The 26836-nt window shown below is 41.2% G+C and overlaps 1 protein-coding gene across 8 annotated transcripts in view; it reads right to left on the reverse strand.

Moving 5' to 3' along the window:
• NXPH1 (neurexophilin 1) overlaps positions 1–26836 on the reverse strand; it is a 428911-nt gene that overhangs the window by 284566 nt on the left and 117509 nt on the right. For all 8 annotated transcript variants that reach the window (XM_053220330.1, XM_053220331.1, XM_053220329.1 and 5 more), the window contains 3 exons: positions 22785–22880; positions 4431–4682; positions 3391–3554 (listed from right to left, as the gene is read on the reverse strand). In XM_053220330.1, coding sequence (XP_053076305.1) covers positions 3391–3444 — 54 coding nt within the window. In that variant the 5' untranslated portion in view covers positions 3445–3554; positions 4431–4682; positions 22785–22880. The remainder of the gene's footprint in view (positions 1–3390; positions 3555–4430; positions 4683–22784; positions 22881–26836) is intronic.

The following is a 26836-nucleotide window of genomic DNA, read 5'->3' on the forward strand; positions in this document are numbered from 1 at the left end:
ACTGACAGGAGAATAAAGATTGCAGGATTTTTTTTTTTTTACACAAGTATTGTTATGCCATAGGTTCCTCTCCTGCTGAATTGAGACTTTTAAATAAACCTACAATACACAAAATTCAATGGACAGAAAATTTCCTTGCCTTTATTTTTTTTAATGGCTTCCAATTCCCCTACTTTTATGGCTGGAGTTAGCCCTGTGGTGATTTTTTAATATGCCAGCTAATATGCTTCAGAAGGTTACTTTGTAGACACATTTCTAATTAACTTCCCTTTGCAGTACTAAATTCGCTTCCAGTTTGAAATAGGACAGACTCATCTCACAATAAACACAAAAACACTCAAAATCCTCAACCTAGAACAGGCATTCAAAGAACTCTGGGCCAAGAAACATACTCTGAGAACATTCACCCAAATACAGGCAGGAGACTGTGGCTTAAGAATAGAGCATTGAATGCTCTCTACAGAGAACTGGTTTTCATTAAAAAAAAAATCCACAATTTGGGAATATTTAAGGTATTTGTCAATAAGCAGAAGCACAAATATTTTTGTGTAAGAAATACCTAAACAAATCTTGTTCCCTGGACATAATGTAGCGATCACTCCTTGGAAAACATAACTGGGATTCCAGGGGCTGAAAAGGGAAAGGAAGGTGCACTGTGCTATCAGCTAGAAGGCAACGCATAAACAGAGCACCCTGTCACTTACCTTGTGGTGTGAGCTCATAAAGACATAAAATTACTCATTAAACTCCTTCTTGGCTATGGCAACTCAAGGAGAAAAAAAAATAAAATAATGGTTTTGCCACCCCTGCCTTCTTGGAGTGTAACTTCAAGCAGCTCCTGATAAACTGCATGCATCTATTGTAGTTTCTGGCAAAGACCTGGGATGTTCTAAGGTACAACTACAAATAAATGATAAATTCAGTTACAGTATGAGGTGTTTTAAAACAGATGGAGAAAGAAGCTTTGACCATTTCTTGGTCCCACTGCCCTAGAGCTTTAATCAAGGCTCTCCACTTCCTTAACTGCCTAGAACCAACCTGTCCTGACTGTCCAATTCACCCTTTTAAGCTTATTTCCATGGTAAAAATCAGCTCTCTGCTCCTCCAGGAAAACATCTTGGAATTCTGTGGGCAAATAACCAGAGGATTACAATCCCTGGAAATACTACTTTGGGTCACAGCCACCAGCCTTTTGTTTTTGTGGTTTCTAATCCCCGACACACAAAACAACTTTAGATCCGAAAAAAAGGATGGACTTCTAAATCACCTTCTCTATTTTATTGTTCACATTTTGTATTGTTTTGAGTGAGATTGGAAAAATTGTCTCCTTTCTCAGTATTGCCAAAAGGCATTCAGGTAATGAAGTCTGTAACTAAACGGTAATTGAATCAGCATAATTTGCACACTGAATGGTTTTCAAATGCTCCCAGTTTACAATTAAAGGAGAATTAATGCGCTTGTTGTTGAGAACGCAGCGCATTAGAATAAATCCAGCACTGTTGTTGTAATGAGTGGAAAACGGTTTAACTGCCAACAAACACATTTAAAATTTAACACAACGTATTGATTTCACTTCTGCTTTTGATAGATTATTTCACAGACTATCGAAATACTTGCTCCAAGCAATAAACTGCACCACGGTCGGGAGCCTTTGCCGTGTGTGTGAGCACAGTCCAAGGACAATAAGAACAGTCCTGAGGTTCAGGTCATGCGTAAAGGTATGCAGAGGAAAGGGGCAGAAGGTTTTCCATGGTCAAGGGAATCGTTAATATCCCTCCTCTGTAGCTTTCATTTTGCCGTCCCTCCCTTCTTTCAATAAACAATTTCTCTATTTTCTCTGGTCAAACTTTCTGCCCTCGGTCTCTGGGCTCTCAATGTCAGTGGGTTGACTGGACACAGGTGGGGGCAAGAATGATTGAAGATGGTAAATGGGAAGGACAATTTTTGCATTCTGTCTGCGTTCCAGTCTAGGAAAGCACAGACTTCGGTGACAGAGTCAGAAAGGCTGTTCTTTTGGATTGGCTGCCCTGGCTTTCACCTGTTTACCCCAAGGTGTCCTGTAGGCGAGGACACTGACGCGCAGCGCCCTCTGGCGTCCACGGCTGTGATAGGCGATAAAGATGCAAAGACCGGCAACACTGAGGGTTCTTGGATTGAAGCTGAAACCCGTGGAATGCACACGCCCCACATACATATTCACACACGCGTATACATACACACTCATTAACATACACAGAGTTCACACAACTAGCAGCCCCTCAATCACATGCACCGGGGCAACAGCTGGGAAATGTTCTCAGGTTAGCAACACTTTTGCTCCCAAGCTTGTGGGTTCTGAAACCCTTGGGACTGAGGGACCGCACCGACCCCCCATCCCCCGCCCCATCCCGTTTATCCAGCCCCGTCGGAGAGCTCAGGCCGCCCCAGCGCTCCTCGCCCCTAGTCAGAACTCACTAAGCCCTCTGTGTGCTCTTGTGAAATAAGCTATGGGGAGTCGGTGCACAGAGCACAACTTTACCAGCAGGGTGCGAGTGTCCCTGGCCCTCCCTGTAGCCAGATAGGAGAAACTGCTCCCTCCGTCTTGGCTCCACGCGGTGCCCACCTCTACCAATTCACCTCCACCCCAGTTCCAACTGTGTGCAAAATCCGGACCCCCGAAACTCCATTCCAGAAAGACACGGCAGCGGCTGGCTCTGTTTAGTATTCCCTTCCTGACCACAAGGTCCGCCATTCCCTAGTAAGGGGATCGGCGCTGGAACTGGGGTTCAGTTATTTGGTGGAAAGGAGAGCTAGGGAGGAGAGCCACTACTTGTTTTGCTAGGGCACCCCTGACTTAACTCTTTCTGATCTGATCGCTTGTGGTGCTCCTATCTGATTAACTTGTCCTGTGTGAACCCTACGAGTCGAACAAAGTTACCTGTACTTCTTTACGTGCCATATCTCCAAACTGGGGACTAGGTGGGTGGATTCACTTTCAAAGTCACAGACCTGGGCAGATTCGTGCTCCGCACTCTCTACCTCCATTTCCTTTCGTTTAAACTCTGTGGATGAACTAATGAGAGTTCCATGTCTTACACCCTTTCTCTGTGTCCTGTCTCCCCATAAAGCATCCCGTCCCACTATCTCCTCTGTTTCTGGGGGTCTAGGGCACCCTATACCATGTTCGGAATCACGCACAGGAGAGGGAGGACCGGAGCAAGAAATGAGGGTGGGAACCCTGGAAAATCCCGCAGGGATCCAGACACCAGCTTGCCAAAGTTGTTCCAACACGGTCGCTAGGAACGCTGCTCTCGCTGAACTGGCAGTCTCACCCTCCTCCCGCGCGCCCCTGGGTGTCTGGCCTCGCGACCAGGGTGGGATTGCGGGGGCGCCGGATCCGCAGCGACTTACCAAGTAGACGGTGGGCTGCAGGAGGAGAAGCACGTACCAGCACGCAGCCTGCATCCTCCCGCGTCTCAAACTTCCTCGGCGGTGCTTTCGCTGAGTCTTTGTTCCTTCAAAAACATAGATCCACCTGACATCCACTTTACAGAGCAAGGAGCGCTCTCAGCAGCCTAGATACAAATGAAATTAGACATCCCATGACCACGCGGTCAAGGTTAGGCTTGGCAACCAAGCGGGGAAAGGGGGTCGTGGAAGGGAGGGGTGGACCAAACACCCGAAGTGGGTAGGGGCAGGAAAAATTGAAAAGCAAGTAAATCCAGCGCCTGAAAGCAGCGTGCGCGCGGTCCGCAGGCAGGCGGGCAGGAGGGTAGGAGGATGAAGGGCTCCTTGCGCCCTGCGCTCCTCGGGTGCGTGTTCCCCGGCGGTGAAGACAGGAGGTGGCGGGGCTCACAGAGCCGCGTGCAAGCTGGTTCGGAGCCCAAACGTCTTTGGCAGCGAGACCTGCCCTAGTGTTTGATGGCCAGGCGGCTCGGACTTAAAGGCGGCGGCTGGTTCTTCGCCAGCCCTGGCAGGGCTCACACACGTACACACCAGCAGAGAGATGGAGAGAGAAAGAGAGAGAGAAAGCGAGCTAGAGAGACTGGGGCGGGCGGGGGGGTGGGGGGGTGGCACGGGAAGAGGAAGGGGTAGGTAGAGCTGACCAGGATTAGGTGCTGGGTATCTTCACCCGTTCGGTGGAGTGGGGGTGGGGAAAAAGAATGCAATTTGCATACAGTAAAGCCGGGCTCAGTTTACCCATTCGAGCCCCCTGCACAAAGAGAGATACACGCGCATACAAGCACATCTTTGCCACTACTTTTTTATTTCGAGCCAAGGGACACAGTCAATCGCTAACTTCTAGAGTGGGAGCCTGCCCCGGTCTGTGAGGTCACCCGCCAGGCGCACTCTGTCCCCCAACCAGTGGCCTGCCCGCCGCCCCTCTCTGTTGTCCCACCACCCCGCCCCAAAATACCCTCTCCGGGACTGTGGAGGCGAAGTGTACGTACCGCACAGGACTGGGGGCGAATTCGGCGAGCAGGGACCGCTCTGGGCAGGCTCCATGGAGGAGCTACTCGGGCCTGGCGTCTCCGGCGCCCCGGACATGCCCTCCCTGGCGCTTCATCTCCATGCTCAGACGCGGACCGGTCCCGCTGCCTCGTTCAGCCTCGGCGGAGTCCGCGTCTCAGTGCCCGGGTGGCGCTCAGGCTTGGTTCCGTGGGAGCCTAGGCTCGGCACAGTTTGATTCACGGTGCAGGAAACTTAAGAGGCAAGAGAGGGAGGGGGAAGCAGAGGAGAAAAGAGAGGAAGAGAGAAAGGGAGGGAGTGAGAGAGGGAGGGAGAAGCGAATGTGCCGGACAGACTGGGACTGCCAGCGCAGGCTCTGGGACGCGCAGCCCGGGGCTCCTTGCCTTCCCAAGCTGCCGAAGGATGGTGGCAATGACTTAAGGGGAGGAGACTGGACTTGAACTCGAGAGAGGAACACTGGCCTTTCGGAAGAAAAGAGCCACACGGCGGGCGCAAACGGTCCGAGTTTCTGAGGGAGGGGTGAGGTGGCAAGACCTGAAGGCTCCCGGCGCACCGAGTAGCTGCACGTCTACCGCGACACTGGGAAGCCAAGGAACCACTCCAGAGCCGAGTCGCAGGCCCCGTGCACGGTCCTGCCCGGCCACTGGGGGACGCTCTGGAGCGCGCTGGGGTTCGGGGCGCCGACGAAGCCGTTCTTTCTCCGTAGGTCCGCAGCTCGCGGCGCCTACCTTCCCGACACTGGCAATTACATTGGCGAGTGGGTCAACGATTCCTCAGAGACTAAGTAATACCCCGAGTAAATAGATCCCGCTCCCAGGCTCTCGGAGGGCCGGACTCGCAGGGAGAAGTGGCTCCTACGGTGTCTCTGGTGGCCCCAGCGCCCAGTCCCCGGGGGGCGTGAGGAGAACTGCGACAGCCAGAGGAGTAACCGGGAGCGTGGTGGGGCGGTGCGTAGGGCAGGAACGGGAGCAGGCGGGTGCAGGGCCCCCCAGCCCGCCTCGGGCGCCGACGCGGGGCACCACCGACCTGTGGCTGCTGGGCGCGATGCGGGGGCGCTGCGGCCCGCCAGCCATTCAGCGCGCGACAGCTGAGAGGACTGGGCGACCTTGCGCGTTCGACTCCTCGCCGAGGGCTGGGCGAGTGAGAGGAAGAGTGGGGTGGAGGGGGGACTCCGGTGGATGCCTTGAGCCTTCGCCACCTCCCTCGTTCCTGACACCTCCTACCAACCAGCGTCTCCCACTCTCGGCCTCTTCTCTCTGACTTTCGCTGTCTTTCTCCCTTTCTCCCTTGCTGTCTGTCTTTTCGGTATCGTCTTTTTATCTCCTTTCTCTTTCTTGTGCTCTGTGCCTGTCCTTTGGCCGCATCTTTCTACCTTTCTGTCTCTTTCAGGATTTCTGACTCTCTCCATCTCTGTATTTCTCTGTCTTTACCTCACCCCGCCATTTCCTCTCAAACCTTGCCCTTTTCTTCTTCCCTTCACTCTCTCCAGTGCGCAGCCCTCAGGCCAGCGTCGCCCATACCCGGGGTGAAATCCCAGGACCAGGCCCTTCTACTGCTGGCCAGGCGGCCAGCACCTCCTCACGGTGCCCAGACTCAGTCCACAAGTGTGAGCAAGGCAAAAAGCACTCTTCTTCCCCCCACTTCCCTGGTTACCTCTCCCAGCCCTGCTTCACCAGAGCTTGACCTGGAATGATGCCCTCTGCACAGTGAAGGCTCCATAATCATCCATCTGTAAGAGTTGGGCTGAAATTTATCTCAGGACCTCTAGTTGATGGCATCAAAATAGAATCGTGATTGTTTAATGAGTCTTGGGGAGTCCTTTCCTCCAGGGTGGCTATTGGACACCTCATGTTCCACCCTTTCCAGCTGGTTGGGGGCCAAGACACAATAGGTCCTGGAGGACTACAGGTTGAGTTCCCCTGGAGAAGCTGCTAACCAACCCCCAACCAACCCCTAACACTGCCAATCAGCAGAACCACCCTTTTCTGCAGCAAAGGCAGAAAGAGCCCCATTGAGACCTTCCTCTGGAATCAGACCTCCAATTTAGATCCCCACTGGAGGACATACTGCCAGGCACTTTGAGGCCTACACTTTCCTTTCCAGCTAAAAATAGCTATTTAAAGAGCAAACTCTTCTAATCTCAAAAGTTGTACTCTGCAGCCGTGACCTCTTGGAATTCATTGGGGCATATGCAGAGTAAGGCAGTGAAGCACATTTTCTAAGTGGGACTCCGAAAATGCACTTTGGAAAAAATGCACATTTATATATAGCATAGTTGCAATCTTATCTTGGCTGTCTTCATTTACCTGGTTTTTCATGTTCTTAAAAAGTTTAAAGAAGAAAAATAAACTTTAGGGCATCCATATCTGAGGCTGAAGCCTTGTCTGTCTCCACCCTCCAGGATTCAAGAGGCCACCCTAAAATTCATCCCCACTTGTACGTAAGTTCCCAAGCTGGAGGTGGGACTGGAGTGCATGTTGTCTGCCTCTCCCTCAATGCCCAGGTACAGTGCTGTCAGAGCTGAACTTGGAATATGACCTTTGGGAAAAGCAATAAAGAATCAGGCCAGCTTTGGGATATACCTAGTTCTTTTTCAAACCTTACTTCAAAAACATTCGGCCTCTAGTGCCATTTAGCCTTCAAAATTACTGCTTATGAAATAGACGATCAAGGACCTTAAAATCTCTGTCTGAATGGGACTGATTATTTAAGAAAAGCACCACAGGCACCTAGTAATGGGAACTGGTCTGACACTTTGTTCTGTGACAGAGGGAGCCAAAGAGCTTTTTATGGTAATAACCTGAGACCTTCTGCCCAGACATTCAACTCTTACCGGATCCTATGAGACACTTGGCCTGAGATATGAAACAGCAGTGGATTGTCATTTTTTGTATCTTTGCTAGAATCTTCATTTCCTGTAGTACTCAATTATAAAAGGACACTAAGCCAAGTAAAACTTATTTTTTGTTTCTGCTAAACCTCTCCAATTTTAATGGCATAATATTGGGGGGATGGGGAGGCAATAGGAGACAAGGATGGCTCATTCACCCTCCTTCTCTCCTAATCATTTGCTTTAAAAAGAAGTAAAAACGATAAGGACATGATTTGCATACATTCTTCTGTTTAAAGGATTACCTTACTCTAAAATGCACTCTTAGAATACATCTACAATCAGCCCTAGATAGAACAAAAGTGTGATTATCCTTAAAGAGTATTTGTGCCAATTTTTTCAGATTTTACTCTGAAAAGTTTATGTTGAGAATCCTTTCAGAAATCACTCTCACAGTTTTGTGTGTGAGGCAATTTAATACACATATGAACTCAGCATGAATGATAACCATGGTAAAACCAAGTCCTCTGTCTTCTGCTTTTCCCCAAGTCTACTTGATTCAATCTGAAATGAATAGTATAAAGTAATAATATATATTCTTCTCCAAGAAATATATCTTTTAAAATAATTAAAATGAGCTAACAGAAAAGAAGCAGTGATATTAAAACTTTTTTCCTGAAAATGAAAACCAGAAGAAATTAAAATTAGAATTCACCTGAGATACACTGATTATTCTGTTAACTAACTGTAATTTGTTGTTTTGGTTGATTTGGTTTGGTTTACCTGTATGGCTCTTTTTCTGAGGGGGAAAGAAAGGGCAGGAGTTGAAAGTTTGAATTATCTTGCAGCTGGGGAAAAGAAAGATATTAACTTTGAGTTCTACAAAACTGTGTCCTAAAATGAACCTGTCTTAAAATGCATAAATATCATCATTTACCCAAAATCCAAATAAAACCAGAAAACTGTTGTTATGAAGCACCCAGCTGTGGTCTTGCTTAAGCTTCAGGCCAAATTATATCGCTTTGTACATAGTAACTGCATTGTATCTATTTTTTTCCCTAACAGTGCCAAAACACTTACAAAGCATGCATTATCCTTCTGCCTTGACCTCAGTATAACCTGGTATTTGCATGTTGATGACCTTGGGCAAATGCCTGAAGATTCCTCTGGCCTCAACACCCTCTCCTATATAATAAAGAAGTAGGATTAGATGATGTGTAAAATGTGTTTATTCTATTTTTGTATGACTAAAGAAATGTAAAGTCATCTCTGGTTTTAAAAACCTACTTCACAAATAACAACTGTATACAGCATTATGATTTTCAAAAATATTAACAATTTAAAAGAATATATTCTCTTCAGTGCATTGCAAAGATTTTAGGCAAATGGGTTTGTGTGAGAGCTTTTTTGTGCATTTCTTCTGTACCCATTCTCATAATGTTTTTTCTAAGTCAAGGGTTGATGTTATTGTATTAATTACATCATTTTTTTCAAATAAATTGTTCTGCATGTTTTTAATGTCATTGATGTATAACAATGTGCAATCAAAATGGCATCTCTATTAGACTTATCATTATTTGTTTAAAAGAACCAAAAACCATTTCTACTAACTTTTGTAGAATTTTAAAATATCACTCTGGACAACTAAGAAACTCCCTGGCCCTTCCACGCCCCAAGCTATTTTGCTAGTGGAAGGAAAGAAGTATCATTTACAAAGTGATTTGGTATTTGAATGTAGTAGAACTTGGTTAATAACTATGAGGCATGTGTGCTAAATTACCTTTACAAGAATGCTTTAATAACAAGATCACTGGACTAGAGAGAAAAAATAACCGTCAGGCTCTGAAATAAAAAAAAAAAAATTAAAGAGAATCAAAAAGCTTTCTGTGGAAGGCATTTTCTTTTTTAGAGGTAATTTATATGCTCAGTCTTTGTATCCATATTTCATTTATTCTGCTAGGTGAGAACAGAGGGTTCTCAAAGGTAGGGTAGTTTTAATTATACTCACAAACTTTAAAAAAAGAATGAATACAATAAGAGAAATTGAAGAAAGTCAGCATTAAAAAGGTAGTTGAATATAAAAGATGGGAAGATTGGTGTCATCGCCCAAAAATCATAACTAAAATTTTTAAAAATACTGTGACTAAGCAAACCTTTGCATTATAATCTAGTTACAAAAATTCTTCATGGTAGCCCCCCAGGGATTATTAATTGACAGTTCCCTAAAACAAAATCATTAAAGACAAAGAACTTGATAACCAATGTTCTGTTAACAACGTGAAACACAGTATATGTTTTCAGCCAGAAAGAACACTGGGGCTCTGAACCACACAGAGATGGAAGAAATTATGAGGACAAAGCCTGCAAGCCCTGTGGTTACCTGAACACTGAAACAAGTCTGCAAATGCATATTTCATTTCTATAATCTAAAGTACATGGCTATTTTGAAACACATGTCTTTCCAGCTTTTATCCTGATTGGGCAATATGAAAACAGAACTTAAAACAATATGACTTATACAGGCAGGGAGCAAAGCTGCTCCAACCAAATATCATTGTGATAAGAATGAGTTGGATTAGACATCTTTTAAAAAAGGAGATATAACAGGGATGCAACAACCCCCTCAATTTCCCTTTGTACCATCAAATTAATGAAAACAGCTACACCAGAGTTTCACCATAATTAACTTCAAGGGCGATGCCATAAAAATCACATACTCTTACATATTTCTGCTGCTTCTAGCTCTAATAATAAGATGCTTTTGATAAAACTCAAAGCAAAATGGTGTAACATCAAATTTTGTGTTTTAAACTGGGGGTGGGGTAGTTTCTCAAAGGTCTACAGCTTTCAATAGGATAATAATGACTACCCATTTAGGGAGTGCTAGGCACATGCCAGGAACTATGTCCTAGGTTTTACTTATGTTATCCCACTGTTTCCCTAGTGATTCTGTGAGCATCTATTTGTAATTTAGTTTTGAAAGGAAACTTGTCAGGTGAGATAAGAAGGTCTACTTCCTCACACTCCAGTTTTCCATCTCTTAAAATAAACCTGAGAGTCCCTGGACCATTCATTCTCTCCCTCCTTTTGTAATTCTCTTCTCTATTTCCGGTTCAGTATCTCCATTCTCTCTTCAGATCTTTCAGCTAATCCTCTAACCATTCCTTCTCAGATCATCTACATGCTCATCTGCATACACTAAACACTGGCACTTCTCAGGGCTCCATCAGTAACTCTTTCTGTTTTCACTTTGACCAGGCAATCCTATCTATTCCCATGGGTTTATTTACTACTCCCACCCAATGACCAACTAGTTCATAAATCTGGCTCTCGTATTTTTCTTGACCCACCTATCTGGTTGTCTGTACGTCCACTTAGATGTCCCAGAGACCCTTAGAATTAATATGTCTAAAACTGAATACATTATATACCATTACATTACACACATATTCTGTTGGCTGGTGTGACAGATTCTGGAGTTCTCTACTTGTAATAGGATTAAGCCCATGCCCTTTGCTAAGTGACCTCATAGTGGAATGGGAGAGTCTTCCTCCCCATATATGCAAAATTTCTTTCTTTCTTTCTTTCTTTCTTTCTTTCTTTCTTTCTTTCTTTCTTTCTTTCTTTCTTTCTTTTCTTTCTTTCTTTCTTTCTTTTCTTTCTTTCTTTCTTTCTTTCTTTCTTTCTTTCCTTCTTTCTTTCTTTCTTTCTTTCTTTCTTTCCTTTCTTATCTCTCTCCCTCTCTCTCTTTCTTTCCTTCTCCCTTCCTACTTTCCTTCCTTCCTTCCTTCCTCCTTCCTTCCTTCCTCCTTCCTTCCTAGGAAATCCTTCTTTAGGATTCTTTTCAATCCTAATCAGAGTCTCCAAGAGGTATAATATGTTTGCAACTTGTTCTTCTAGCCAACAGGAAAACAGTACACACCAGGTAGAAACTGAATCCTTCAGTGTGGGTCCTAAAATGAAAAACCACATGGAACAGACTGGAACCTGACCTGTGATCTGGACTACAGCCACCAAAGCTGACTTGTAGTCCCACAAATCCAAAAGTGAGCAATAAATGTTTATTATTTAACTATCAAAATATTGGTGTTATTTGTTTTGCAGCCAAAGTTGACTAATTAGTTGACACCATTAGTATACTGGAAAATAAAGGTATCAGATTCCCTTAAGCCTTCTTTTTTTCCTACACATCAAAAGTAAAATTACTAATACCTCTCAACTTTTCACCTAATTATATCTCCTCTCTTCTCTGTTCTGCTACTGACTGAGGCTCATATTGTCAGTTATCTGGTCTACAACAATGGTCTTCTAACTGACCTCCCTCTTTTCAGCGTCTACCTCCATACATATATCCTCCTCAGTGCCACCTAGATGACAGAACTAAAACAAAAATGTGTGCATATCACACACTTGTTTAAATCTCTTCAGGGCTTCCCACTGCTTACAGAAGCAAGTCAAATTCCTTACTGAGGCACAGAACACTGCTTTGAGCTTGCCTCTGTCCACTCCTTTATCCTCCTCTCCTGCCTCCTGGCCCCCCTTTGACTGCATACTTCACATCCATCAGTTATAAGATCCTTAGAGCTGCCAACACACAACTGTATGTCTCAACTTGGGGCCTCTGCACCTTTTTTCCTTTGCTTTGAATCCTCTCAACCCAACCTCTAGATGAACTCCTAAATATTCCTATAAACCTCTGCTCAGAGATCACCTCCCATCCTCCCAACTTTTCTCAGAGATTTGTGCACTAAAACATATTACTAAATCAATTACATCATGCTGTTTATACATTTGTCTTTTCTACTGGACTATGTCATTCAGTTTTGTACTCCTTGCCTTACCTTAGACTGGATTAAGTTGAATGTTGAGCCACACTTAGAAAATACAGTGCCCAGAAAACAGCCTAGTGCACCTCTTGCAAGAAAGCATACCAGAGATTCTGGAATAACAAGTCTTCCTCTGTGAAGTATGCAAACAGTGCATAATTGGAGAAGGTTTTGAGGCAAAGCTCAGTGCAATAAAATGAGCAAAAGGAAGACCAGTGTGGGAGGCTTAGGCCAGAAGACGTAAGATGCTTCACCCAAAGCACACTCAGAGACTCTTCTCAGAATCAGGGGCGGAATGAATAACCTAGCTTGAATGTATTACTCAGGGACTGATTTATTAACTGCCCTCACTTCCAGAGCCAACTGAGCCTTGGTACCAAAAAGTCCCCAGATGTCCCTAAATTCTAGCTTCATCCTGCACAGGTATACCCCAAATCCTATCTCACATTTCTGTTGTTTCACCTCTTATTACTATCTTACCCCAAAATTTATTCTGATCAGAAACAAAGGAAAGAAGGTGCAGAGGCCCCAAGTTGAGACATACAGTTGTGTGTTGGCAGCTCTAAGGATCGTATAACTGATGGATGTGAAGTATGCAGTCAAGCGGGGGCCAGGAGGCAGGAGAGGAGGATGGAGTGGACAGAGGCCTTATCCACTCTGTTTTTGGGACCAGGTGAAAGAGGGCAGGGGATGGAGAGAGGAGGGTTCAAGAAAAGAACATAAACACCATCATCATAATACTACCAATTCTGGACCTGGAAAATGGGGTTAACCCATAGAAAAACAGGACACGAGGCCTTATGGTCTGGGCTTCTGAATGAATCTTTTTGGCAGAAAGTAGAACTGGGAGACCTTTGGTCAAGGAAAAAGTCTAGCACTTTTTCCTGTCACAGTTAATCTCCTGACAGGATAGACACCAATGGTTCTTCATTCATGATCTCTCAGACCTCACTAAACGCCCTTGAATTGTGTCTCCCTCCCTGCATTAATAGGACCCTAAGGTAACCTGTAGCCTACATAGCACTGGAATCAATGGCCTTTCTCAATTTTCATGTCATCAATTTTCCGCAAAACCATCCTTTCTGAGTTTTTGTCCTGTCTTTGGCAGTTCCTTCTTGTTTCCGGTGCTGGCTATTCCCACCAACTTTCCCCAGGCTGTCAGTATTCTCTTTCAAGTTCTCCCCTTTGACCTAAACTGCACTCCAATATCTTCAGCTACCAGAGGGCATCTTCATTCAAATGTCTGACACACAATGTTCAAGAATAAACTCACCGATACTCCCAACACCCCCGTCCCCCCAACAGAGACACATGTCCCTAGCCACGGCTAACCTAATTTATCAGTGGCACCCACATTTTCTCTGCACACTGAAAAGAATTAGCTCTCATCGTTTTGTACGTATCTCACAGACCAGTTGGGCACACGGCCTTGTCAGGTCACCCTTCAGAGTATCCATGTTGTCCGCCCGCTTGCCACTGTAGACCATGTCTCTATCATCGCATATCTGGCCAGCTACTTTCCAGTTGGTTTCCCTGGCTGTAGTCTTCCCCAGCTAACCTCTTTACTGTGAGTACCATAATGGTGTGCACCATGTCTTATTCACCTGTGTACTTCCAGCTCATAGTAGATACTCAATAAATATTTGCCTGCCACATGGATCAATTCCTTATACTACCTCCAGATTATTTCATAAATAATGTATTTGCCCTATTACATTGTGCACACACACCCCTTCTTTTATCTTTCCACATCCATTAACAGGGCTATTTTTGCATATTTTTTTCCAAGAGACTATTTCTTCAAGAGAGCCCTCACTCAGAAACGTGACAAGCAAAACGAAACATAAAGCTTCTCTGGTGAAATAGGGTGTAGAACACTGGAACCATACCTATAGCCTTTTCTATGCCACCTTTCTTCCTCTGCCCCATCCCCAAGCATTCCTTGAGCTACTATCTATCTAGGGTACCCTAAGACAGTAGTTTCCAAACCTTAGTTTGCTTAGTTTTCACCTAGACGGATTACTAAAATAAAATGCACATCACCAGGTCCCCACTTGCTATTACAATTTATTAGCCTAAGCTTTGATGTTGACAAGGAAGCATTTTAATAACCATCCAGGTGATTCTGATAAACACTGTCAGAAGAATGCACTTTGAGAAACCTTACCTTAGAAAGTGGTGGATTGGAATGTAAAAACCCTATCTCACAGAATGACATCTGAACCACTTGTGGTAGCAGTTAAGGTCAAAGCCTCATGAGGAGATGACAATTCAGTAAAGAGTGAAAGAGGTAACAGAATGAACCATATGGCTATTTGGAGTAAAAACTATCCAGGCAGAAGGAATGACAAGTGAAAAAAGCAGAGACAGGAGTACACCTCATGTATTAGGAACAACAAGAACGCCAGTGTGCCTGAGGAAAAGAGAGCAGGAAGAGACAGCAAAGAGATAAGGTCAGAGGTGGAAGACAAGTAGCATCTGAAGGGCATTGGAAGGACTTGGCTTCTTAAGCACCTACAGGATGCCCTTACACTGAGCAAAAGAGTGACATATCTGACTCACCTTTTAACAGCATTATTCTGCTACCACACCAAAAGCAGCCTGAAGTGGGAAAAGAATAGTTAGGAGTTAGTGGAATAATCCAAGCAAGAGGCAGTGATGGTTTGGTGACATGGATTGTGATAGAAGTGATGAGGTGTGAACCAATTCTGGATGTATTTTGAAGGGAGATGACATAACTTGCTGATAGAGTCAATGTAGAATGTGAGAGACACTGCCCTCTCCAAGGTTTTTGCCCTGAGTACCCAGATTAATATTAGGAAGACTGTGAAAGAAGAAGATAGGCAGAGGGAGAGGAGAAATCAAAAGCTGAGTCTGAGACATGTTAATGTGCTAAGCTTGAGATGTATACTAGATATCCATGTAATACATTAATCTTAGGAGTCAGGAATTCAGAAGAAATGTTTGGGATGAAAATATAAAATTGGATATTACTTAGATATTAGCAGCACATAAAAGATATATGAATACATGGGATTGTCAAGAGAATCAGTGTAGATGAAGAAAAGACGCCTTAAGCACTTCATTGTTAACAGGTCAGGAGTGGGGTGGAGCCAGAAAACCAGACTGAGAAGAAGTACTCACCAATGTAGGAGGGAGCCAAGAAGGAGGAGAAGGCAACCCAATCAAACACTTTGTTAAGTCAGGTAAGACTGGAAATGCCAACTGAATTTAGAAATAAGGAAGTCTTTGGTGACCTTAACAAGAGGAGTTTCAGTGGGCGGATATGGGGGAAGCTGAATAGAGCAGATTCAAGAAAGAAATGTACAAAGCAAGAGTGTGTACACAGTACAGACCCGTCTTTCAGGATGTTCTTTCATCTCTTTTAATTTCCTTCTACCTGAGTCTCTATACCATCCATGAGTACCAGCTTACTCATGTTGGCATTTTATCATATTTTGCCCTCAATGATACTTCTTATTATGTTTAAATCGTCTTCCTAACTACTTTGAAAGGTCTTAATAGAGAGAATCAACATCTCCTTTTCCATCTGCAAAACCCCATCAGTGCTTTTATACAATTCTGTGCCTATAGTATTTGAAAATACATGATCGATTAATATTTACCCATTCGCTACCCCTTTTTCTAGCTCTTCTGCCTGATTATAATTTCAATTATATGTCAAATTTCTACTCTCGCTTTAAACTTTAAGAATCTTCAAGAAATGGTCCTACCCAAAATGTATCTTTTAGTATTTTCTCATATATCCCTCTGCTTTAGTTAAGACAGTTTATTGACCATTTCCTGAAAAGAGGGCATTTATTATTTTTACCTGTCATTTTAATTGTAGTAATCCTTGTCTGGAAATTCCTCATGTAATCCAAGGGCTTTTCTCCTCTCAGAAACTAACCAAGGAAGAATCCTAATCTCAACTTTTGGTGCTCTTTTTTTTAATGTGTAGTTACTCTAGATTTTAGGCTTATCATATATACCTCAACATCATGGCCTCTCTTACATGATCTATTAGATTCAAAAACTGTACTTTTATATACACTCCATGTTTTAAAAAAAACTATCTTAGACCAAGCTTAGCATTTTTAGTTTTCTGTTTATTCTATCCATCAAATAACACTTTTAGAACCAATGAAAAATCAGATGAGAAACAAAATATCACCATACATGAGGATATTTAATGAAAGATGATTATATGATAGAATGAATAAATAAATGATGAAGGGATGAAGGCATAGATGAAAAGGACTTTATACTACAGTTGTTTCATTCATCAGACATTATCATCTTTGATTCTCTCAAGAGCCATAGGATGTGGGTAGGATACTTTTTATAAGACTATGATAAAATATACTTAAAGAGGTTGACCTGTCCAAGTTTATGCCAGAATGCTGGAATCTAAATCTCTGACTCTAGAATCTAGCCCTTTCCTGTTTCCTTCAAAGTTGCTTGCTGGATAAAAATACAGACCCACTCAAAACCTAATGCAAAGCTGTTTTGCAATCTCTTCACTCAGAATTGATGAGGTTTTGCTGAATTTGTTTTTCAGTGAAATTGTAGTTCTTTAATTCTCTTCTTTTCCTCTTTAATAACATATGAACTACTAGTGTCACAATTGGCTTGATCATTTAACTTAAAATATCAGCAAAACAAAGTGCATCATTCTTAAACAACTCTCTTTGATTTTGATTCCTTCACATCTCCAAGGACTCATCAAATACCACTAACTCCAACAGTAATGGTTTACAAGTTTGAGTTTCTGAAAATCAAGATACAAATATTCTCTGGGAATATAGTTCCTCTTTGGACTGGACTTCTTTCTACCACCAGACCTTCCTCTCAGATTTCTGATCTTGAGAAAACAAAACAAAGAATAGTTTATTAAGCAAGTGCTTTCTGAGCCTATATGAACTCCATACCTCAGAAATTTTAAAAAGATGTTCTGTTTACTTCCTCAGTATGGAAAATCTTGTGAATTTCGAAAGCTTTCTTAACCCTCATGGTCACTGGGGCACCATGAGGGATCTGAATGAATAATTTAGTAACAGGTATCCCAACATGATAGAATCTTTCAAAGCTAACAACAAAAATCTGGCAATCCTATTTGCTTTACTTTTGGTCATGGGCTCTAAGAAAAAAAATTAAGAAAGCAAAGTTATATGGCAACACATGATGGTATAAAAGAAATATATTCTCCAATAAGAAGAACCAACTTGTGGGGCACCTGGATGGCTCAGTCGGTTAAGCATCTAGCTTCAGCACAGGTCATGATCTCCTGTTTTGAGGGTAGTAGCCCTGCATCAGGCTCTGTGCTGAAGCCTGTTTCAGATTCTGTGTCTCCCTCTCTCTTTGTCCATACCCTGCTTGTGATCTCTCTCTCTCAAAAATAAATAAACAGTAAAAAATAAAAACAAAAAAGTTTTAAAGAAGAACCAACTAGTTAAGGGAGTCCAGTAGTTCATTCAGCACATCAAGTACCCACCCAGGATGCCCTCAGGCTGTAGCTTACAACCTAAATCATCTGTCCCAAAATTTGAGGTTATGTTGAGATATCTGGAGGATTTGTGTATAAAACCAAAGTGCTTTAATATTTAAAATTATCTTTGATAAATATGAAATTGCGATGTTAAATTTAACTGTATATTACTTATTACTTCTTTCATTTTATATAACACTAAATGCCTTTCAGTTGTTTTCATGGCAAATTGTGAATATGCAATGTAAACATTTTGGATTTTAGCTTCTATAATTCAAAGTAAGATGAACTAGGGGCGCCTGAGTGGCTCACTTGGTTTAGCTTTAGACTCTTGATTTTGGCTCAGGTCATGATCATGACCATGAGGTCATGAGACTAAACCCCAAGTTGGGCTCTGTGCTGTCCATGGAGCCTGCTGAAGATTCTTTCTCTGCCTCTGCCCCTTCCCCCACTACTTGAGCACACGCTTTCTCTAAAAAAAAAAAAAAAACAGAAGAAAGAAAAGATGAATTATATTAGACACATGTTAATTTTATGAAAAATGATCTTTCAATTAACTAAGATGCTATTTATCTTTAGATTATGTATTTTTATATTTTAAATATCAAGTTCACTACTTTTAACTTGTGTCTTAAGTTTTTAGAATTAATGAGATAGAACCTTTCCAGATATTGTGGAGGAATCTGGCAAATAAGCTGATTGAAAAACTAGGTATATGCTTTCTTTTATCATTTTCAAAAAGAGAATAGAAATGTAATGTTAATTAACCCTGCATACTATTTTTCTCTTTTGTCAAATCTTAACTGACTGCCAGAATGTGGATACCTTTCAATGAAAATGGACAAAATAACCCTCAGTGGAATGATTATAAAGTGGATTTTCCTGTTGAAGAGTGAAGATGAAACATGAAAAAGATCAGCTTATGCAGCAGACATTTTTCATTCTTTTTTACAACGTGAGCAAATGGAGGGTGAAGGAACAGCCTTCACCTTTCATCATGTGCTCTGCTATGCTCCAAGATTTACAGTGACCCTCTAAATTAAAAAAAAAAAAAAAGCACAAAATAAGAAAACAGTCACTGGAGAGGTGACTATCAAGTCATTTTCGTGTGGATTACAAAGAGTTTATGACTGTTAACCAAACTAAGACCATTACTTTGAGGCTAAACAAAATTTGAAAATGGGAGCATCCGAAACAAAGGGATGTTGTTTTTCCAGTGTAATTTATTTTGGAAAGTTCTTGCCCAGTGAGCACTGCAAAAACTCTATTTCACTCATGACAAAATTGCACTTAGGTTTTTAGTGAGTGAAGCCATAGTCAGAAGAGAAAGAAATCTGATCATTTGCATCACTGTTAATGTAAAATTTCACTCTTCTTGATTCTGACAATGGTGTGATTTGTAAAGGACTCTAATTGTGGTCAATTATGACAGTCCTCCAGCGCCACCTAGCGTTTTCCATGCATTTCTGTTGTCCAGCTCACCTCTTCAACCAAACTAACAATTTCTTACAAAAGTAGACCTAAATCCTAAATAAAAGGAACAGGAACTTCATAGCTTGATTTTGAAATCTTAAAGCCAATATATTTCCTATTATCTTCTCTTAATACTTAATAAATTTCTGAAGGCTCTCATTTTTGTTGAACTCAAAGTCTTTTTTATCTTTGTAGTTCAATCCCATTGATAAAGTCTTAATTAACCATTGCTTCCTGGCAAACTGACACAATTGTAAGGTTGACCCTGTTTTCTGATAAAAGTGAAGATACTTTACAGTTGATTCAGTTGAGTATTTTAGAGCGAAAGACCTATACATATACGTGCTGGGTTTACAGAAACAGCCAAGGAAACATGGAAACAAAGGGTGACCATTGAATACCCAATGTTTGTGAACTGACTTGGTTGAGCACACTCTCCAGTTCTTGTTATTAGAAGTAATGGTCACAAAGGAAGGTTAAGGTGGGTGACACCTACTCCCCCAAAACCTCATTACCAAATGATAATGAAACCATGTCTCATCAAATTATTCCACACTTATAGACATGTATGAAATATTCAATAGCTAGCACACACAAAACTTTCCATACAGTCTATTCTATAAGTTTAACAAAGTCTTGGTTCCCTTCTTTTTAGTGCTGACAAAACTACCTTATATGATAGATTCACTCAAGGCAAATGTGGCAACATTCTTAAGGCAGAATCTTGTTATATTACAATCAACATCAGGCAACCAGAAACCGTTCCAAACCAATGGCTGGACACAAGGCCACTTACATGTAGAGCCTTATGTACCATCCTTATAGATGAAAGCCATAGGTCTCTAATTTTATTCCATGGTAATTACTGCAAATAATGTTGTCACGCAGAGAAAAGCTTGTGTTAAAAAATTATCTACTCCAAGTGTCAAATATGTTAGGTATGTCACAGAATAGCACCAACTAAGAAAAAAAAAGCCCCTTGTTCTTGAACGTGCATAGACATGAGATAGTCTCTATGTGTGCCTCAAGGAAATATTCTATTACTCTTGTTCTGGTTTTCTCTTCCTCAAATCTCCTTATCAAAGTAACCCAACAATGAGAAAAACATCTTTGCTTCTAGATAAGAAGTGCTAGGATTGGGTCAGATAAAAAGCATTGTCTACGGAAATAGAATTACAATCTGGATCTTTTTAATCCAGATACACACCAGGGTAATAAACTAGTTTGATCTGCTCATGGAAAAGCCAAACACTGATGTGCAACTCCAGTCAGGTAATAAAGGAGGAAGGAGAAAGTTCATCATTTAGGCCTGATGGGCTTTTTTTTTTTTTTTCCCATTTCTAGCCAAGTCCATGAATGGAGAAGAATCTAGATTTCCTATAAAACAACTTCAATTTCTTCATTTACAAAATACAAATGGGAGTAGAAATGTAACAAAGGCATTTGATGCTCAGAAGAAGCTGTAACATCACTTTGTACTCAATTAAAAAAAAAATTCAACAGACATTTGTTTTTACTTTTGTACCAAAGAAATTGAACAATATTTTATAAAATTAAATTTCTGTTTTGAAAAATAATTAATAAACATCTCATTTTATTTCTATACAGTAGGAGATACATCCAGGCTCAAATAGTCCTGTAGGTGACTTGCTCTGTGTGACTTAAGGGATGCCCTAAAGTTCACATGTGCCTAAGTATCTCCCCACTTGCTCAGGGAAGTGCCATCTTCCTTTATTGCTGAAGCTCAAACTCTCACCTTTCACATCAGTGCTCTGACATAGACAAACCCAAAGGAATCGGTTCTTAGCATTAAATCCTAGAGTCAGAGGTTGTAAACACCCTAAAAAATATATGTAAAATGTTGTGTACTTGCATATATGACCCCTTTTCCTGGAAAGCGTGTTTCACAGTTTTAATTAGCTAATCAAGAGTGTCTCTGCTCTGACTTAAAGAGCTAATGAGCACTGCCCACAGGATTCAACCAGCCCCTGCAATTATCTTATTATTACAGATTTATCTATTAGAGTTACCCAACCTCCTGACACGATGTAGAAAGTTCATGGGGAATTTAGATCTTTTGCAGGTATATGCTGCCTTGCATGACCCAGAGTTAAAGTATCAGATTCTGTGATTAAAACCCATGTTTGACAGGCCTGGACTCTGGAGTGAGGAAGATCTGAGATTGCAGTATCTGCTTTGTCATTCACTCCTTGTGTGACTGGTTTGAGCCACCATTACTTGTGGCCTGCATTGCCGCAGTAAGCCCACTCAGTGCTTCTGCTGTTGCCCTTCCCCAGTTTGTCCTCAATGCAGCCACCAGAGCATCACTGCAGGGGACCCATCAGCTCCCCAATCTTCTGAGGACTTCTCACATCAGGCAGCAGGAAAGCTGGAGAAGTAAAATGGCCTCCAAGGCATGCAGACCACACACCACTTTATCTCAGACCCTCTTCTCTCAGACCTCATCTCCTCCCACTCTCCTCCCTTCGTTTCTCTTCTCAAACCTAGGGACACTCTCCTGAGAATGTTTTTGCAGTTCCCAGTACTCCCCAGATGCCTTCAGGTCTCTACTCCCAGGTCACCACTTCACAGAGTCCCCGTCTCCATCACATACACCAACACATCTCACTGCAGCACACCCTTTCTCCCTTTATTGCTTCACTGTTCTCCACTGCATCCATCACGACCTGACAAAGAACTCTTTACTGGGGGCAGTTGGGTGGCTCAGTCGGTCAAGCGTCTAACTTCAGCTCAGATCATGATCTCAGGGTTTGTGAGTTTGAGCCCCGTGTTGGGCTCGGCTGACAGCTCAGAGCCTGGAGCCTGCTTCAGATTCTGTGTCTCCCTCTCTCTCTACCCTCCGCTGCTCACACTCTGTCTCTCTCACTCTCAAAAATGAATAAATGTTAAAAAAAAAAAAAACTTTTTTAAAAAAAAGAACGCTTTACTTTTTTTTAATCTCCTTCAATGCCTAACCACCATTCCACACATCCTCGAATTTCTAGAACATGGATGAGTAAACTTTTTTTAAAAGGCCAAATAGTAAATATTTTTGGCTTTGTGGCCCATATGGTAAATATTTTTGGTTTTGAGGTCCATCTGGGTCTCTGTCAGAACTTCTCAACTCTACTATTAAGGGGAAAGGAGCCATTGATGATATGTAAACAAATGGGTGTGTCTGTGTTCCAATAGAACTTTATTTACAAAAACAGGTGACAAGTGCTGAGTTTGGCTCATGGGTGATAGTTGGTTAACTTCTGCTCTAGAATAATAAACTTCATTAGGCAAGGATGCAATCTGCCTTATTCACTATTTTAGCTCCATCTCTTTGAGGAAGGCCTAATACAAAGTAGTTCCTTAAACAATTGCAGAATGAATTAATGTCCTTGACCATTGTATCAGTTTCTCACTAGTAACATAAGGTAATAATATCAACTGTGGGTTGTTTTTTTTTTTTTACAAAACAGTTAATGAAAGTATGTCACACAATGAGCAGAATAGGTAAATAGTAGTTGTTAAAATTATTCTGAATTCCATACCCCAGGAAGAATATGGAAAAACTGAAAGACAAACAGGATTTAAAGAGAAACCAAAACTATATAGTTGAAGAAATATTGAAGGGAAAGAGGGTGTTTTTTCTGGAGGAAGCCCAGGGGAGGCATGGTCATAGCTTTCTTAAATTTGAAAATTATTTTGAGCAAGAGATTTTTCTATATACTTTGTGGCACCAAAACGGGTAGACCTAGGATCACTGGGTAAACATTGCGTGGAAATAGATGTCCGCTTATTGCTGGGATGCACTTTTCAGTCGACCCTGCAAAGAAGAGGCCACATTCATTTTCTTCACCCATGCACCTTAATGCCCTAGCATGGGCCTTAACTGAATGGATGAATCAGAATGAAGAGTGAACAATCTAATCTTCAGAGCTGACCAAAGCTAGAACAAGCTTCCTCAATTCGTGCATTGGAAGGTTCAAAAAGGAAATTTCTGACCTCTTGCTAGGGTGCAGCAAAGATACATTGCTACAGTACATTTGTCATAGGAATACACTGACGTTAGTTCTTTAGTTGTGGCATGCTGATTTTTCACTATAAAAGACATTCAGGGTTATTATAAAAACCTGGGAAAACTTATTTACACAGGCATATTATATGTACAGCTTGGTATACTATTTTCCTCTTAAATAACATTTCTATACCTAATGAATACTTTGTAAATATAATTTTAATGACTGCTTAATGTTCCATTCAGTCAAAAGATGATTATCAGCTTAACTATGTCTCTGTTGTTGGAAGTGTAGACTGTTTTATACTCCTTAACAACATAAAAAATGCTGAAATTCATTTCATATCTCCAAGAGACAGAATTACTGTGCCAAGGTATTTAAAGTTTTCAATGAATTTTGCCAAATTACTATCATAGGAAATTGTACTCATTTAATTCTAATATTATCAGAGTGGTTTCACTGCCATATTTTAATATTACTGTTTCAGAGCAATCTCTACTCTACAAATGGCCATTATGAGCCTTGTTCTTATCATGACCAACTACAATTTAATTTACTCAACCCCCTACTTCCAGGTATCAAGTGATTCCAAAAAGAGTTAAGCTTCCTGGTAGGATTCTGATTAAACATTGAAAAGTGTGTGTGTCACTTGATATTATAAAGTATTGTTTTTATCAATTAATCTTCTGAGAGAATATGCTTCCGTCCTTAAGGCTTAATCTTGTTTTGCTTACCATCCTTAATTAAGTAAGAACTCTTGGTAATAACAGTTAAATGAATCAACTTTTTTTTAAGTGACATAGCATTTATTCAACTTCATTTTTATTATATATATATATGTATATATGTATATATAAAATTTATTGTCAAATTGGTTTTCATACAACACCGCGTGCTCATCCCAACAGGTGCCCTCCTCAATGCCCATCACCCACTTTCCCCTTTCCCCCAACCCCCATCAACCCTCAGTTTGTTCTCGGTATTTAAGAGTCTCTTATGGTTTGCCTCCTTCCCTCTCTGTAACTTTTTTTCGCCCTTCCCCTCCCCCCTGGTCTTCTGTTATGTTTCTCAGGATCCACATATGAGTGAAAACATATGGTATCTGTCTTTCTCTGCCTGACTTATTTCACTTAGCATAATACTCTCAGGTTCCATCCATGTTGCTACAAATGGCCAGATTTCATTCTTTCTCATTGCCAAGTAGTATTCCATTGCATATATAAACCACATCTTCTTTATCCATTCGTCAGTTGTAAATCAACTTTCTTTAATATCTGCAGTTGCCAGACTACCATGCTCTGATCCTGGCCCCAAGCTTATTGTGGGGAGTCCCAGAATCAATATGTGAACCAAGAGTTACTTACATATTGAATACATATTATGTATCATAGAAACACAGTTGATTATTTTTCCACTGTATGTATATATTGTGGTGAAAAATACAAATTTATTTCAGAGTGTTGCTAAATTCATAATAGCTTTTGTCTTCAAGTGTTTTCTCAGAACATCCTAAAAATACAACTGCTATTATGAAGATTTTAGAGATGAGGGGACATTAAAAATGTTCCTTTGTACTCAAAAATGTTGAAAATTACTTAAATAGGTGTACACACATAAATTTGGTGGTGTTAGGCAAGGCATTCACTTACTGGACACATTAATCCAAATCTAGTTAGGATGATTCCTGTTTAGCCAGTGTTCCTCACTGGGTAAAAAATTAATTATCTTACTCCTTTCTCAGAAGTTTAAGCACTGTCTTCTTTCAAGAAACAGGTGGCAACGGTACCCACCTTCAAGGCTGAAAGTTTCCTTCTTAAGCCCAGATTATTCAGGGTGAAAGCCAAGCACAGCCAAAATTTTCCCTCAATTACTTTATGTGTGTACTCAGTCTCAGCTACTCATCTCAGACATTTCCCACAGTGTAGATCAGGGGCATGTGTGGTCAGCACAGAGTCAAGAGAAATTACAGGGAAGCTGAGCTATCATCAGCTGATGGGGTGGTTTTTTTGAATTCCTCTGCTTCCATTTACATATCTTCAAAGCCTGAGTGACCATGCTAAGGCAAACACCAGGCAAGAAAAAGAAGGCTGATTTTCATAAAGAGGAATGGAAGTACTGTTACTCAACTCTGCAGTAAGACCACGAAACCTTACAGCTCGTTTTATAGGGAAGAGCAGCGAAGCAGGAAATTGCTAATGCAATATATTTGGAAGAGAGGAAACATTAAGATCCCAGGCAAAGATGCAGAGATTTTAATACCTACCTAAAGCCCCTACAACACAGGCTGAAAAGTTCAGAGTAAGCATTCAAGAAGTGAAATGCCACTTAATTAATTACAGAGTTGAGCTCGATTAGCTTTAAGGAATCTTATGAACAAGCGAATGGGGTTAACACATAGCATTTAGTTAGCGGTCTTCATTTTTCTTCACAGCTGTGATCTGCCGTTGTTCTTATTTCTAATAAAGCATGATAGCTATCACATATAACATACGTTGTAAGCATGTAGTCTTTGCTTTAACATCTTATAGAACTTATTTCTCAGGTATTTAGGCTGCACTATACACGTGACATCTTTAAGCCTTATAATAATGTTTAACACATAAGAATTTCCAGAGCATATGTGGATATAGGTAGCTTTAAGGAAATCTTTCTTCAAAGTTATTTGCTCAGCTAACTGGAAGAAACTGAGAAAGAAAATACATAACAATAGTATTGGTTTATCAGCCAAAGAATAAAATAAATATCTATGATTCTGTTGTGATATAAACAAATGATGAAATAAGTAAATTAATGGAGAAGGATGAATTTTCCTTATATAGTTACTTGGATAGGAGTGAAGCCAAGAAGGAATGAGTGAACTAGAAACTCACCATTAGAATGCCACAGTAATAAGTGCCGTGGAGAAGACCCACCGATGCATGCTAAAATTAGTGGGCAAACTTTAATAAGAAACAGGACCATTGAATAGCCTCAAAGAATCTCTCCCAAAATATGTATTAATTACTGTGGTGGTTTTAACATGTATCCACATGCTTTGATACTCCTCCCTCCAGGAGGTGGAGCTTAATTTCTCTCCACTTGAGTACGGGCTGTACTTAGTGACGCCATCAAATAGAAAATGGAAAGGGAAAAATAGTAACTTTTGTGTGGAAAACTGGCATACAGTAAATATCCTAGCAATCAAGGTTAACATCACCAGTAACAAATCATGTTGATATCATGTATCCCTGATATGATGCAATGAGAACACTTCACCTCCAGGGTGTTCTTCCTAAAAATGCATGACCCCTGTGTAACCATGAGGAAGCATCAGACAGACCCAAAATGATAGAGATTTTACAAAATACCTGACAAGTATGCCTCAAAAGCATCTGAGCCATGAAAGACAAGAAAAGATCAAAATACAGTCACTGACTGAAGAGTTTAGGAAGACATTAGAAAACTGGTGAAATGTGTACCACTCTGTAAAGTCTGTACCAATGTTAACTTCTCAGTTTTGATAAATACACCACAGTTGTGTGAGATGTTAACATAAGCAGAAGCTGGATTTTTTTGTTTTTGCTTTGGAGGAAGAAACACCTTTATTTTCATCAGAAATAATAATGCTTACAAGCTTGTAGAAACAGTTTACTCTAAGAGACAGAAAGCCAGGAATTAGAGTAAAGGTAACAGTATGATGAGAAATTATACAAAGATTAACCTTGATGGCATGTTTGCTCTAAGACTAAGTGGCATAGGTAACGATTTAGTATTACCCAATGTA

This window comes from Acinonyx jubatus, chromosome A2 (genome assembly GCF_027475565.1).
Source record: "Acinonyx jubatus isolate Ajub_Pintada_27869175 chromosome A2, VMU_Ajub_asm_v1.0, whole genome shotgun sequence".
Classification (NCBI taxonomy): Eukaryota; Metazoa; Chordata; class Mammalia; order Carnivora; family Felidae; genus Acinonyx; species Acinonyx jubatus.